This window comes from Canis lupus, chromosome 33 (assembly GCF_011100685.1).
Source record: "Canis lupus familiaris isolate Mischka breed German Shepherd chromosome 33, alternate assembly UU_Cfam_GSD_1.0, whole genome shotgun sequence".
In the NCBI taxonomy this organism is placed as follows: Eukaryota; Metazoa; Chordata; class Mammalia; order Carnivora; family Canidae; genus Canis; species Canis lupus.
In genome coordinates, this window is record NC_049254.1 from 7,287,548 (window position 1) to 7,303,578 (window position 16,031).

General features: G+C 38.2%; 1 protein-coding gene across 2 annotated transcripts in view; it reads left to right on the forward strand.

Moving 5' to 3' along the window:
- Nucleotides 1–154: 154 nt before the first annotated feature.
- The window catches only part of TBC1D23 (TBC1 domain family member 23), a 56,693-nt gene continuing 40,816 nt past the window's right edge, over nt 155–16,031 (forward strand). The window contains exon 1 of one of the 2 annotated variants that reach the window (XM_038582599.1): nt 155–363. In XM_038582599.1, the coding sequence (XP_038438527.1) occupies nt 311–363 (53 nt within the window). In that variant the 5' untranslated portion in view covers nt 155–310. Of the gene's footprint in view, nt 364–1,500; nt 1,528–16,031 lie in introns of those variants that run through there. The other variant, XM_038582600.1, reaches the window with a different exon arrangement.

Genomic DNA, 16,031 nt, shown 5'->3' on the forward strand with positions numbered 1-16,031 from the left:
TCCCCGCCCAGCCCCGCCCACTCCCACGCCCTCCTTCCGCCCGGCTCCCCAGGGCATCCTGGGACTCGTAGTCTTTGACAGGGCAGCGGCTCGGACCAGGTCTCCTCCCCCGCTCCCCGCCCCGCCGCCTTTCGCCGTGGGGACGTCGTGACGTTGCGTTCCGCCCGTCCCTTGCCGCCTCCTCCCTTTCTCCTTTCCTCTCCCGGAGCTCGTTCCCAGACTTCCGAGGATCTTTTACGACATTGAGTCTCAGGAGTCGGTCCCGGCGCCGGGTCCACTTTTCGGCAAAGTGACGTGGACGTCAACAGCAATGGCGGAAGGAGAAGAGGTCCAGCCCCGGCCAACGTCGAGCGGTGAGGGCTGGTGAGTGAAAGCCCGGGGCTGACTCCGGCTGCCCCTCGGTTCTTCCTTCCCCCGCTCCCGCCGGTCCCGCAGGCACCGGCGGGCGCCGGCGTGGAGCGCGGGGACCCGCCTGGACCGCGTCCACTGGCCTGCCCCGCCCCCTCTCCGGGCCGGGCCCTCTCGGTACGGGCCTGAGGCGGGCCTCCGCGGGAGAGCGGGTCGCCCAGCGCCTGGGCCTCACCGCGGGGCTCCCGTGAGGGTCCCGGGGCCCCGGACGCGCTGGAGAGGCTGGCTTCAGGGCAGGGCTCAGCCGAGACCCGTGGTCCCGGGAGTTCCAGTAGGTTGGCTCGGGAGGAAGTTTCGGGGACGCACGTCCGAGGCGCGGGGCTCGCATCTGAGGACCCGGCCCTTGGCGTGACCCCGCGACCCTTGCCTGCGGGGGAGCGACGCGCCGGGGAGGATCCTGCCCACAGACTTGAGATGGTTCTTATTCTAGTTTTTATTTGTTTTGCGTTTCAACGGTTCTGACGATTCGGGCCCCACAAGTCGTTTTTCTTCCTGCCGCTTTCCCCAGAGCCCGACCGGGGCGGCCCCGGGGCTTCGCGGGAGCCGCGCTCGCCGCTGCCCAGCCTTTGCGCCTGCCCGGCCGCCTCGGGGCAACCGGGGGGCCCCTCCCGTCATGTTTTTGGTCGGCTTTATCCAGTGTCGCTAGTCTTCGGGAAAGGCCCCTTCCTACTTTTGAAATAGTTGATCTTTACAAGACGTTTTTAGGGACAGTATCATAAAAAAAAGATAGAGCCTCTAGAGGCTTTTTGGATTTTTATATTGAAGTACACTGACTGTATGTGTTAGATAGTTTCAGGTTTGCTTTTTCATCCTATGACATGTATACAGCTCGTGTATTAAGCTGTTGGCCTGAGAATCGTACGGGACATTTTAGACGTGGACTTTAATCCTTGAGAAAGAAACGGGATCATCGAAAGGTTCAGATAAGATAGTAACTGAGAAACCCAGCCCCGAATCCGCAGACGTCCAGTACCGCCTAGGTGCGTGCATGTGCACTCCAGGATTCGGCAGGAAGACGCACCGGTGACCTGGATGTAGTTTCTTTTCTCAATTTGCTTATATTGGAGCTGTGACAGTTACACTCGGGAGCAAGTTAAATTGATCCAGCTCTTTGGGAATGTGAGTGAAAGCGCTATGGGGTTTCAGGGGGGACAGAAGCGACTTCCACTTGCAGTTATTGGAGAAAGCGTCAAGGAAGCAAAGATGTTTGAATTAGGCCTTGAAGAGTCCACAGGATTTAGACTAGTGCTGTCCAGTGGAAGTGGAATGTAAGCCACATATGTAATTTAAACATTTCCTTTTTTTTTTTTAAAGATGTAAAAAAAATTTAAGTAACCTCTGCACCCAACCTGGGCTTGATTGAACTCAAAGCCCTGAGATCAAAAGTTACATGTTCCGTTGACTGAGCCAGTCAGGTGCCCCTGTAATTTGACATTTTCTAGTAGCCACATTAAAAACCAAAACAAAACCAGTTGAAATTATTTATATCCAAAATATTACTTCAACATATTGTTAAAAGAAACCAATTAGACAGTTTTACGTCTCTTTTTGTAACACTTCAAAATTCAACATATATTTTATTTTACCTTTACCTTACATCTCAACTGGATCTAGCCACATTTCAAATGTTAAGTAGCCACACACGGCTGGTGGCTAACATACTGGATAGTGCATTAACTGGTGGGAAAGGGCTCTGAATGGAGTAATAGCCGGACCATGGACACAGGCAAGAAAACTAATGATTGTTTGGGGAGTAATGACTAGAACTTCGTAAATGTGCTGTCTTGGAAGGGTGAATTGTATCATAAACTGACTCTGATCAGCTTATTGGAGGCCATGAGGAGAAATGTTTCTAGAGTAAAGTATCTTCAAGAAGCTCTTAGGAGGATTGTGAATACCAGTGATTCACAGGCAAAGAACATGGAATTAATAGTTGTTAGCAGTAGCATGTGTTCTCTTCTACGGTTGCTGTATGTTTTTTGTGGCTTTCAATTTTTGTCGTTTTTATTTTTATGAATGGAGGAACCCGGAGGGGTTCTGTGGTTTCTGCTCTGCTTCCATTCCCATGTATGTAATCTTTTTCTCTGCGTACTCCACTCGGGTGTACCCTCAGAGCGAGTTTGAATACAGTCAGAGAAGACATTTGGATTTGGAGCCATAGATTTGGTAAAGCCTCTGTTCTTAGACTGGTGAAGAGGTTGTTATGGAAGGGGGAGGGTTTGTTCTTGAGAGAGAAAGAGAGCATGTGTGGCGGGGAGGTGGCGGAGGGGCAGAGAGAGAGAGAGAATCTTTAGGCTCCTCGCGGTGCTCTGTCTTATGACCCTGAGATCATGATCTGAGCAGAAACCAGGAGTTGGATACTTACTGCTGAGCTACCCAGGCGTCCCACTTCACGTTTTTATTGTACCTTTGTCAGATGGAAATTTTTCTGAAATGTGTTATATATCTCTTTGCCTAACCTGAACTTACCTCAGTGACTTAGGGTCATTCAGTTTGTAGATATAAGTGTGTAAGAATAAAACTAGGTCCCTGTCCTCAAGGAATTTGTGGTCTAGTTAGAGTAGGCACAGTTAAGAAGATCAGTTACTGTTATACTTCTGTAATACAGTGACCTGTCTAGGCAAAAAGGGAAGATTGTTACTATGTTAAATGGCCCTGTATAACCATCTCTTTTGAGATTGCTTTCTGTTAGTATTTTTTTTTTTCTGTTTTCTCTCTTTGTTGTTAGTGGTATTTCCCAGTTCTTAATCTGTGAAACTAGGTAGCTATGTTAAAATTAAGTATATATTTGTAAAAAGGCTCAGTATGGGTTCCAAAGATTTTTAAAAGTATAAGATGACACTTACCTATTTTCAGTTATGTTCTAGGCCAGTGCTTCTCAAAATTTAAATGTGCATTAGGATTACCTGGGGATCTTGTTAAAATGCAGATTCAGTAGATTTGCTTGGGACCTGAGATTCTGTATTTCTGACTGACTAGCTTCTAGGTGATGGCTATTTTGCTGGTTTCTGGACTATACTCTTTAGCAAGTTTCTAGATGATGTATGTCTCAGAATGATTTGGCTGGAAGAATTTCTCTCTCTATATTATCTGTTATGTTTTCTCACCCAACGCATTATATTGCAATTTATCTGATTGCATGATTTATCATCGTTGTGTACATAGTGGACTTCTCAAGGGCAGTGGCTGATAGCAGGTGGCTCAGTGAATGTTTATTGACTCAATGACTTTTGTAAAACCATGTGCAATAGCATACCAAGCTGTCATTTCATATATATTTTCTAACTTCATTCTTTTTGTGAACCATGTAATTGGTTGTAAAATGCTCACTTTTTTATGGAAAACCAAGGATATCAGAAAATACTCAGCTCTCTAACTTTCTGAAACTTCAGAGGGTGTGGAGAAATTCTTTAAAAATGTTTATAGCAAGTTTGAAATTATTATTAAACATTTTTTTTTCTGTTAAGTAAACCCCTGTGCCCAATGTGAGTCTTGAGCTCATGACCCCAAAATCAAGAGTCTCATACTTTACTGACTGAGCCAGCTAGGTGCCAGCAAGTTTGAAATTATTTAAATTTAAACAAACTGCGGGTTTGTAAAAATCAAAGATGTTAAATTTTTACAGTTCAAAGTTTGATAATTCCTCTTCTCAGTTTTGAAGCAGTTAAGTTAGCCTTAGATTTGAACCAGAGTTTCTCATTTTCTGAGGCTTTCTTCCTGACATAATGCCTAAAAATCTAAAGCCATGATTTAAAAATGTTTTTATATAGATATTAATTTTGCAAAAACTGTTGGTATTCTGTTTAGTTTAAAATTTTTGTACAATATTCACTTTAAACCAAGACTTTAAAGTCATGGTTTTATTACTAAACTCTTCTTAAATTATTGGTAAACTTTTCTTAAAATTATAAAAGCAGTTTATAAAGAAACTTTTATTCATCTGAAATGTGAATAGAATTGTTTTGGAGATAAAAGAGTCTTTTTGAAAGTTCTGTGCACTTTGTAAATAGTGTTCTCCGTGCTTCCCATTTCATAAGCATTGAAATATGAGGAGGTATTTAAGGAGTGGATGATTGCAATTCCAGACATGATATATTCAATAAAGAAATATATTTAATATGAAAGAGAATGGAACTCGTTTAAGAGGAATATTGACAACTTGTGGTTCTGGGCATACTAGATATTACTTTACAGAAAATGAAGAGAAAATAAACCTTACTGTCTTGAATTGGGGGTTTTTTAAGTGACACCTGTTTGATTTTGTAAACTGTAGGTAGAATGCAGACAACGATTAGAAATTAAGACTTATTTTGTTTATGTGATTTACATGAATGTTTTTCCTATAATTCACATTTTACAGTTTTTAAAGGTAATTCCTAAATAATAACTCACTTCTAGGATTTTGCTCCTGTGAATGTAAGTAATTGGCTTTTGCATGCCCCAAAAACGTATACAATTAATTTATTTTCGTTTATTTGTGCTTACTATAGAGAGTACAGGTGCATTCCCTATCTTAGAGGCAAGTCAGGTAACTCTGGAGCATCATGTTAAGTGTGCTCCAATACACAGCCAACTTACAAGTAGGTGTCCTCTGAACAGAATTGATAAACTATGCTTGGCAAATAATTGCTGCTGCTTATGCTAAAATGTGGATTCTGCTTGGTATAAACTAAAAACAGTGGCTTCCCTCATGTATCAAAAAGCAAAACAGAGTTTAGCAAAGCATTCAGCAGACCTTAACTAACTACTGGTTATATTCAAGCTGCAGTACGGTGTTTAAGAAAAAATTTGAGACCGATTAAAAACCAGAAGTTGCATTGTTCTTACTTGCTTGGGCACTTCCATTTTTTCATCCTTTTAGCCCTAGGGATGATAGGTGACGATATCTTCTGAAGATACCGACATACTGGTGTTTTAGAAATTAGACACTCTAGCAGAGTGGCATAGGATTATTTAGCTTGAAAGGGGACAGTACTTGAAATGATTTATTTAGATATTGAGAATTATAAATGGAAAATCAGTTCCTTATGTTAGTACAAGAACAAATTGTCTCTTGTTGAAATACAAGAACACTAAGAGCCAATTTAACAACAACAAAAAACCCTATTTCCTGAAATTTCATGTGTATTTGTTTTTAAGGGTCTAACCTTTGACCTTTGATCTGAGCTGAGAAAATGGTCAGTAATAAAATCACTAAATATTTTGTTTCAAGTTTCCTTTCTTTTTCTTGAGGGTTAAAGGAGTTTTTTCTTATCTTAAAGCTGACATAGCATTTCATAGTTGGGTGGGAATGCTGTAATATGTGCTTTTCTTGCTTTAAAGCAGTTACATAAAACTAGTTGCCATGGTGATATTTAATAATTTTAGCAAACTATAAGAAAATATTATATGTTTGCATAGGGCTTTATCTCTTATGTATGCTTATATATACTATCTCATTTGATGCTTACAACAATTCTATGAGAAGGGGAAGTTACGAATTATTGTAGTTTTCTTGTTAGAGATGAGAAGACAGGCTTAGGATGGTCAGACCACAAATCCAGTTAGCGGAAAATCTGGGACTTAAATTTATATCTCTTTAAGCCCTATGTTCTTTCTAAAGTTGATTGCATATATACTGTGTACTTCACGTATATAACAGACACCTAGAGAGAGCCCATTTAAAAATATGCTAGTCCTGAGGCACCTGGATGGCTCGCTCAGTTGGTTAAGCATCCAACTCTTGATATCAGCTCAGGTTTTGATCTTTTTATCAAACAATAAGGTTGCGAGTTCAAGCCCTGTTGTTGGGCTCCACGCTGGGTGGGGAGCCTACTTAATTTTTTTTTTAATTAAAATAAACTAGTCCTATACTCAATCTTGTGTTTTGAAAGACACAATTTTCTAAGATGTGCATTGTTAAACATATGTATTTGTTATCTGTGGCACCTCTAAAGCTGTAAGGATGTGCATAAACTGTGTAACACATTGTCTTATATATACAAGAAGGTACAATTCATGATCGATATGGTGAGATGTGATACAGAGCATTATATACTATAGCTTTATATCTCTTTAGTTTTCATAATGTATTCTCGTATCCTTGCCAAAAATAAGTTTTTTGATCTTGAAACAATATGCTTATATATCACATTTAGATAATATGTACTTACATGTTTATATTTAAATGTATTTGTAAAAAAAAATAAATAAATGTATTTGTATAATTCGGTTAAGTATATTAATAATTAATATAATTATATTTCATGTACCTATATCATATATAAAATAGAATTATTTACAGTCTGTGAGAACATAGTAGTGATATTTAATTAGAAAATATAAGTAATTATACAGTTTAGTAACTATCAGCTCAGTAATTTTTCTGTTGTTTTTATTCAGGGATATTGGAGAAACAAGAAACTTGGTTTTTTGTTGTTGCTTTTTAAAAAGATTTTATTTATTTTTGAGAGAGAGAACACAAGGGGGAGTAGGAACAGAGGGTGAGGGAGAAGCAGATGACCTTCTCCACTGAGTAGGAAGCCTGACACAGGGTTCCATTCCAGGACCCTGGGATCAGGAGCCTAGCTGAAGGCAGATAGATGTTCAACCAACTGAGCCAGCCAGATGTCCCAAGAAACCTGGTTTTAATGTAACTCTCTTGTGGTTTCTTTCCCCTTTCAGAAGTTTCTAGCCTTTGTTTTGAAGTATAAAAGTGACCCATAGAAGAATGTATTCATCTCATATAGCTGAATAATTAAATACCGGCAATTCTGGAGTTTTATTTTGTAGATTCTATTTAGATTTAACCACTGACATGAAAGTAAGCGAGATTCTCTTTAATCAAATAAATTCTCATTGATGATTGGAATGCAATTTTGTAAAAAATCTATCATGTATTTCTTTGCCAAACTAATCTCCATTGGTAAAGTATCCTTGGAAAGACTTGCATTGTTGTCACCTCATTTGTAGTAATGTTCCTTTATTTTCTAAAATGATGGTTTCAAGGAAAGGAATGTTGGTAGCATTTCTTTCCTTATTGCATTTTGGATAAATTAGAAACTTGTGATAGAAACAAGTAAATGCTGTTTTATATTGACTTGTGTTGTTTTCATCCCATTCTTTCTCTTGGGCAAAGGACATACGTGTATTGTTAATAAACTGCTTTGGTGAGGCCGAGGGGTGGGGAACCTGTTGCATTTGTTTGTGCATTGAAAGTGCTGGAAAGTTGGGGTGCCTCGGTGGCTCAGTCAGTTGAGTGCCTGGCTCTGGATTTCATCTCAGGTCATGATCTCAGGTTCCTGACATGGAGCCCCACATCTATCGGGCTCTGCACTCAGTGGGCAGTCTGTTTCCCTCTCCCTCTGCCCCTTCTCCTGCTTGTATATGCCTGTGAATATGCTCTCTTTCTCTCTCAAAAATAAATAAGTAGATCTTTTAAAAAAAGTACTGGAAAGTCACCTCATATGTAGAGAAAAGAAGAGTATGTTAGAGACTTTTTATTTTGAGGAAGTGTGAAAGAGGAAAGGATTTGGAGCACTGTCTAAAGTCAACTTCCTTTTTTTTGTAGAGAAGATATTCTTCCATTGTGCAAGGAAAATCTTACGGCAATTGCATTGCAACATTACACATAGAGTAAAGTTATGAGAAGCTGCTTTTTTTATTTTTTAAGGAGTACACTTCATTAGTATTATCTGTATAGTTTGATCTATGTGGATTATGGACCAAAAATAAGTTTGAACAGGCACTGAGGGGGGCACTTGATGGGATGAGCACTGAGTGTTATTCTATATGTTGGCAAATTGAACACCAATAAAAAATAAATTAAAAAACAACAAAAGTATTTCTTCTTCCAATAAAAAAATAAGCCTGAAGATTTTTTTAAAAAGATTTTATTTATTTATTCATGAAAGACACACACAGAGAGAGGCAGAGACACAGGCAGAGGAGAAGCAGGCTCCATGCAGGGAGCCCGACGCGGGACTCCATCCTGAGACTCCTGGTTCATGCCCTGAGCTGAAGGCAGACGCTTAACCACTGAGCCACCCAGGCGTCCCAAGTCTAAAGAGTTTTTTTTTCAAGTCTAAAGATTCAAAGCACTGTTCCATTTGTAGTGACTTAATATTAGTAGCTTACAGATCAGTGTTCTATGATCTCTGTCTCCTTTGCCTTTTGTACAGTGCTGAAATACTACTCTATAGCACTGTACAGTTAGGCTTGTTAAGCACAGGATGACTAGATTTACACCTTCTTTCCTTGGCGCAAGATCCTGCTTAAGCATAAATTCTGGAGAGGATTGTATTATTTGGTAAGGGAATCTCCCAAAGCTACTTTTGTGGATCTGATCCTGATACAGAGTTTCACTAATTTTTTTTTTTTTTTAAAGCTGGTGAATGGGATTTTTTTCTCTTGGCATTGAAATATACAACTTGTTAAAATGCTGTAATAAGTGTGACAGAAATCCAGATAACTTGAAAATTTTGCCATTACCAGATTGTGCTTTCATGGACAGTAAGGTATCATGGTCATTTTTTAATATGTCTCATACTGTTTTGTTAGAAAGTTTTACTGGTTTGAGGGGACATGGGTGGCTCAGTCGGTTAAGCATCAGACTCTTGATTTTGGCTCAGGTCATGATCTCAGAGTTGTGAGATAGAGCCCCATGTTAGGCTCCACACTGGGCATGGAGCCTGCTTGAGATTCTCTCTCTCCCTTTCCCTCTGCCCCCCAGGTCCCCATGCCACCCTGCTCACCAACATGCGCACGCGTTCTCTCTCAAAAACAAAACAACATTTTTTATAAAAAAAGTTTTGGAAAAAAAAAAAAGTTTTGATGGTTTGAGATTGGTATTTAAAAATAAGTTACACATGGGTGCTTGGCTGGCTCAGTCAGTAGCACATGGGACTCTTAATCTCAGGGTTGTGAGTTCAAATCCCATATAGAGTTTACCTAAAAATATATATAAATAAATAAAAATAAGTTACACAGTACATATTATGGTCATGAACTTATTCCGTATCTATTTCAGGAGTGAATGTGTAACAAAGTTGTGTGATTTTCATTTCTACCAAATATCACACAAAATATTCAGGAACTAATTAACGAGTATTGGTGTAGTAGTAATTTATAACCAGTTTGTTAACAATAGTAGCAAAATAAATTCAGACAGAGCTTTTGTTGCTGATGTTCTCATGACCTGGGCATTAAGAAATAACCAGAAATAAGGTGGCACAAAGTAAGTCTTGAAACCGCAATTTTAACGTGTGCAACTTGACACTGTTACACAATCTGCTGGTACTTACAACTAGTTAGCTGGTCATTTTTGAGTTTTAAATAATTGATCAGAGGCTTGTACCTGGATGTAATATGTCATATATATGTATATATTTATATATTTATATTTATATTTATATTTATTTATATTTATCTATATATAGGCAAGCTGGCCTGTCATGGTTTAATTTGTGCTCATAGTGATGTACATTCCAGGCAAATTTAAACAGGTTATATACACATGAAAGGGACCTCCTCCCACCTTTTTTGAGTGGGTTTCAGATATTAGGACTTGAGATAAACTTTGGAATTACCAGCTAGAATATAGGCTACATGAGAGCACGACTTTTTGTTCACTGCTAGATCTTTGGTACCTCACACGGTGGCTGGCAGGTAGTGATGTTCAATATATATTTATTGAAGGTTTGAATAAAAGACTACTTTTGGGGGCACCTAGCTAGGTAGCTCAGTGGTTGAGCGTCTGCCTTTGGCTCAGGTCCTGATCCCGGGGTCCTGAGATTGAGTCCCATATCAGGCTCCCCAGAGGGAGCCTGCTTCTCCCTCTATGTTTCTGCCTCTCCTTGTGTCTCTCATGAATTTTTTTTTTAAAGTACTTTTTGGCAGGGAAGGAAAATTCAGAGCAAATATTAGAGAGAGGTATAGGAAAGTTATGGAAACTTAAGGAGAGTGTTTTAAGGAGAGAATATAACTTTGCAGAGTTTGTAAAGAGAACAAGGACTAAAGATAGATGATTAATGACTTTTTGGGCAGTTTTAGTAGGAAGATGGAGAGTTTGAGTGGATGAGGAGAGAGTAAGTAGAGATGAGTGGTGACTACTGTTTTCAGGGAGGTAAACTGTAAAAGGAAGGAGAGAGATGACTTTGAAAGGGAGTAGGTCATGTATAAGACCTGTGAATAAGCATATGTGGAAATATTTGAGGAAAGAATAATGATCCCAGGCTATTCTTTATATTTGTTATATTTGTCTTTATATTTTTGAATGCTAGAAGTTCTGAATCCATTTTATCTCTTGGCTCTGTTTAATACTGCTAGCTGATTCAGGAGTTTGAGTAGTATCCTGGAGAAATACCATGTTTAAGATGTTTACATAGCAGACTTCGGACTTTTATTTTTCCTTAGTAGTGGAAACAAAATTTTAAACTTAGCTTTTAAATTTTTGTTTTTATCAAACAATAATATATATCTTAGACCCTGACCACTTTAAGGCACAAAATTAATTTTTTAAAAAATTGGGAAAAGAATTGGTAATTGGTTGGTATCTGTACTTTTTTTTTTTTTTTTAAAGATTTTATTTATTCATAGGAGGTACAGAGAAAGAGAGAAGCAGAGACACAGGCAGAGGCAGAAGCAGGCTCCATGCAGGGAGCCTGATGTGGGACTCCATCCTGGGACTCCAGGACCACGCCCTGGGCCAAAGGCAGGCGCTAAACTGCTGATCCACCCAGGGATCCTGGTATCTGTACTCTTCCCAGTTTAAGTGATTAACATATATTCTAGATCCCATGTGGGGTTTTTTGGGTAATTATAGAAAAGGACTAGATTTTAAGAATTTGGAAAACTGGTGAAGTTGATTTGGTTTACTTGATAGACTGAGAGGCTTTGTGAATTAATTTTTTTTTCTATTTCAGAGAACATCCTATCCAAAGTGTTTTAGAAATTTCTCTCACTATGCTCAAGTGGCATTGTGTTATTCTGAAGTTGAATAGACTATGAGAAATCATAGAGACCATCTAATTTGCTGGGAATGATTACTAATTGCATCATTCTAGGGCTGTTTCATTATTTTGTATAAATGCTTTCTTTTTTTTTTTTAAGATTTTTTTTTAATTCATGAGAGGCATAGGCAGAGGCAGAAGCAGTCTCCACGCAAGGAGCCTGATGTGGGATTCGATCCTGGGACTCTGGGATCATGCCCTGAGCTGAAGGCAGACACTTCAACCGCGGAGCCACCCAGGCGCCCAATGCTTTCTGCTTTTTAAAAACCATTTATTGAGTGTTAGTTTTGTCTTTAAATATTTATTCTTAACTAAATGAAATGTGACTTAGTGTTCCTACATTTATGTTTTCTTTTGTCCTCAAAGTTTAGCTTTTTCTACATTTTATTATTGTCTCATTTGTCTCAGGATTGGTGTCACATGTACCCGTAAATGGTTAATGTGAACAGCTTACTGTCCGACACTTTTCCTTTGGAAAATGGTGCAGGCTTCAGTGCCTATGGAGACTATTCAGAAAGAGAAAGTTGAAAAAGACAGATTCAGGCAAGCTGTAGGCATTAAGTTGGAATGGAAAGAGGAATGGAAGGGAAACTGGTAGAAACAGAATCTGTATGCTGTATAAATACTTCCCAATACTTTAAATTCATTGGTACCTGGTACTATCCCCATTTTATAGATGAAGAGTAAGTTTGTATTCTAGGTCACACAGCTGTTAAGTGTATAGAATCTGGTATCACATTTTCTGATTTTAAATTTTATATTACTTTCTCTATAATATGTTGCCTCTAAGCCTTAATATCCTCAATTCCTTGGTGGCCTTGCTATTGAGCTATGTCAGCTGTTGAGGAGTTTGTTCCTTTCCCACAATGGTAGTTAACATGTAATGCTATCAACTTGAGGAATTAAAGAGTCAAGGCAAGCTCTTACCCCTTAACCCAAGGTGTGGCTCAATCCCTTCATAGTGACATACTCCTTCATTGAAATGGTAAATGAGGGTTTGATACAGTAGCTTCATTTGAAAGCCTTAAATTAAAGCATCTCTAAACTTTTTCTGATGCAGTTACTTCTTTTGTAATATTTTTATTGACATGTAACTTAGGTACCATAAAATTTACCCATTTGAAGTATACATACAGTTCAGTGGTTTTAGTATATTTAAGCGTCAGGCAGTTATCACCAAGATGTAAGTTTTAGACTATTTTCATTACCCCTCAAAGAAACCCCCTACCCAGTAGCAGTCACTCTCATTCCTTGTCATCCAGACCCCTGACGACCACTGATGCACTTTCTGTCTCTCTACATTTGCCTACTTTGGACATTTCTTGTGAATGGAATCATACAAAATGTGGCCTTCGTGTGGTTTATTTCACTTACCATAATGTTTTCAGGTTTTTCAACGTGTTATTTGTATCAGTACTTCATTCCTTTTTATTGCTGAGTAATATTCCACTGTATGAACATACTACATTTCATTCATTCATCAGTGAATGGACGTTTAGATTCCTTTTACTTTTTGGCTATTATAAATAATACCATCATAAGCACTAATGTACAAGTTTTTTGTCTTTTTTATGAGGTAGAATTTATATAACATTAAATTTTACCATTTTAACATGCACAATTCAGTGACATTGAGTACATTCACAGTTATGTATAACCATCACTCACCACTATTCATTTCCAGAATTTTCCATCATCCCAAACAGAAGCTTTATAATTAATAAACAATAACTTCCCATTCACCTCTCTTCTCTCTAGCCCCGGTAACTTTTATTTTCTATCTCTATGAATTTGGCTATTTTAGGTACCTAATATAAGTATAATCATACAATCTTTACTATTTTGTGACTGGCTTACTTCACTTAGCATTTGTCTTCAGAGTTCATCCATGTTGTACCATATGTCAGAATGTCCTTCCTTTTTAAGGGTGAGTAATATTTCATTATACACTCACACACACACACACACACACACACACACACACACACACCACCTTTTGTTTACCCATCCATTGATGCATGTTTGGGCAGTTCCCAATTTTTGGCTATTGTGAATAATGCTGCTATGGATATGGATGTACAAATAACTGTTTGAGTCCATGTTTTTAGTTCCTTTGGGTATATACCCAGAAGTGGGATTGCTAAATTACATGATAATTCTCTGAAGTTTTTAAATAACTGACAGACCTTTCCACAGTGGCTATACCATTTTACGTTCTCACCAGCAGTGCATAAGGATTGTAATTTCTCCACATCTTTGTCCTTTTTTTGATACTAGCCATCCTAATGGATGTGAAAAGTAGTGTGTCTTTTTGATATTAGCCATCCTGTGAATGTGAAATGGCATCTTATTGTGCTTTTGATTTGACTTTCCCTAATGGCTAATGATGTCGATTGTCTTTTCATGTGCTTATTGGTCATTTGTGTATCTTTTTTGGAGAAAGAAGAGTTATCAGATGCCTTGGAAAGATTAAATTAAGGCAAAGATTTGGATATTAGGCAGAAAGAGGGGGTCATAGGGAGAGTGGTCCCTGTGGAGTGGTGGAAGTGAAAGAGGGAGGAGAAATGATGGAGAGTAGAGGAGGAGGAATTGAGGGGAAGATGAAGGAGAAATAATGACATACATTGTTGAGAATTCTTTCAGAAAGCTTTGCTGTGAAGGGAACAATCAAGAGCTTGATACCTAGATGGAAAGGAAAGTTTGGAGGAGCTTTTGTAGTAGTGCGGATGTTGTTTCTAATGACGATATTGAGCATATTGGAAAAAGAAAGTGGAAGATAAGAGAGGGGGATAATTGGTGGCACATGGCTTCAAAGGAATTCAGGGTTAGAGAGAAGCCCCAGGTGACATTACCAGTGTTAGACTAGAGACAGGATACGTAGATGTCTGTGCATAGAGGGAAGACAGAAATGATATCTAAAGCTGATGGTAAGTTGCTTATGTTTGTTTTTGGAGAGGGGTTGAGATCAAAGGGAAGAGAGAAGTCTGCTGACCTATATTTTTTCTTTCAAGTCACTTGAGGTAAAGTGGCTCTGTAGGGATTCTGAAGAAAGTGAATAGGAAATTTTCAGCCAGCATTGATGGTAGAGAAAATGGTGAATTTATGATAGCTTCATAAAGTTGTCTTAATTTATCTTCCCATGAAGTCTTTATTGAGCGGAGTGTAGGAACAAAAGAATCCAAAATTGGTTAGATTAACCAATCCAATGCTGAGAATTTGTAGCTTTCCGAGTGTGACCAGAGCACAAAGGAGTGATATTTAGGGTGTTAAGAATGTGCTTAAGGTCTTAGGCCATGGAATTAAGACAGAGGACAAGAAATGACACCACATGAAAGCTCTTCTAGCAGGTTTATGCCACCCTTCTACTCTCTACTTTTAACTCCATCCACAGGAGCAGAAAGTTAATTTTCTTCCATGCTCAAAAATAGAACCAAAGGTTTTCTATCTTTTAACTTCCTTCCAAATTTATTAGATTATGTAAACCTTTAAAAAAGAAGGAAGTTTGTTGTCAGTATGAGTTGACTTGTTTATCTTTACTCTTTCAGTATTCAGGAAGGGAGAACTAAAATGAAATACATAAAGTGGCACAAATGCCACATTGTTTTCTTCTTACTGATTATGTGAGGTATGGTTTCTTAAGTAGTAGCTACTTACTAATACTTTAAGCAAAGTCATATATGTTTGAGGTGAGAATTATTCATTCTTGTTTCTTGCAAATATTTGTTCATTTTAGACTATAATAATACCCCCTCAAAAAAGGACACATTAATTTTCTTATGATTATATTAATTATATTAAAATTAATTATATTAAGCACTCTACTTGAAATAAACATTTTCTAATAGCTTCCCAGTGTATGTGTGGGAAAGAGTGGGTAGGGAGTGGGGATAGTGTACTGTTTCTCTAACACATACATGTTGTATGTTAGTTTTAAAGCTTCCCTTTTTAAAAGATTTACTACATGTCATTAATATGATGAACATTTTCATGTCATTGTTTTTCAGCATTTTAAATTGTTGCCTAGTATTTCATCCACTAATTTAAATCAGTTCCTCATTTTAAAACTGCTACATTGTAGTTTTTGTAGGTACTTCTTTGAACATGCTTTTAGCTGAGTCATTTTATTCTCAATTCCTGCTGACTGAAAGGGTATGTTAAAAAGGAGTCTGTTAATATTAAATTATTCAAGTAGTACATACAAATATAAGATACACTCAAGCTTTACTGACTGATGCTATGTGCAAAGTAAATGTCCATCCCATCTCACTTCTCTGTAGTAGCCACCTTTCACAATTTTGGTTTTTGTTCTAATGGATACTGACATACCCCTGACCTACTTCCGGTCCCTAGCAACTTCTGTTTTCTTTCTGTCTCTGTGAATTTGACTATTGTACAGTTGTACAGTATTTGACTTTTTGTGACTGGCTTATTTCACTGAGCATAATATCCTCAAGATCCATTCATGTTGTAGATGTGTCAGTTTCTTTGCTTTCTAAGGTTGAATAATGTTACATTTTGTATGAATATACCCCATTTCATTTATCCATTTATCTGCTGAAGGATATTTGGGTTTATTCCACCTTCGGCTACTGTGAATAATGCTGTTATGAACATAGGTGTACGAATATCTATTCA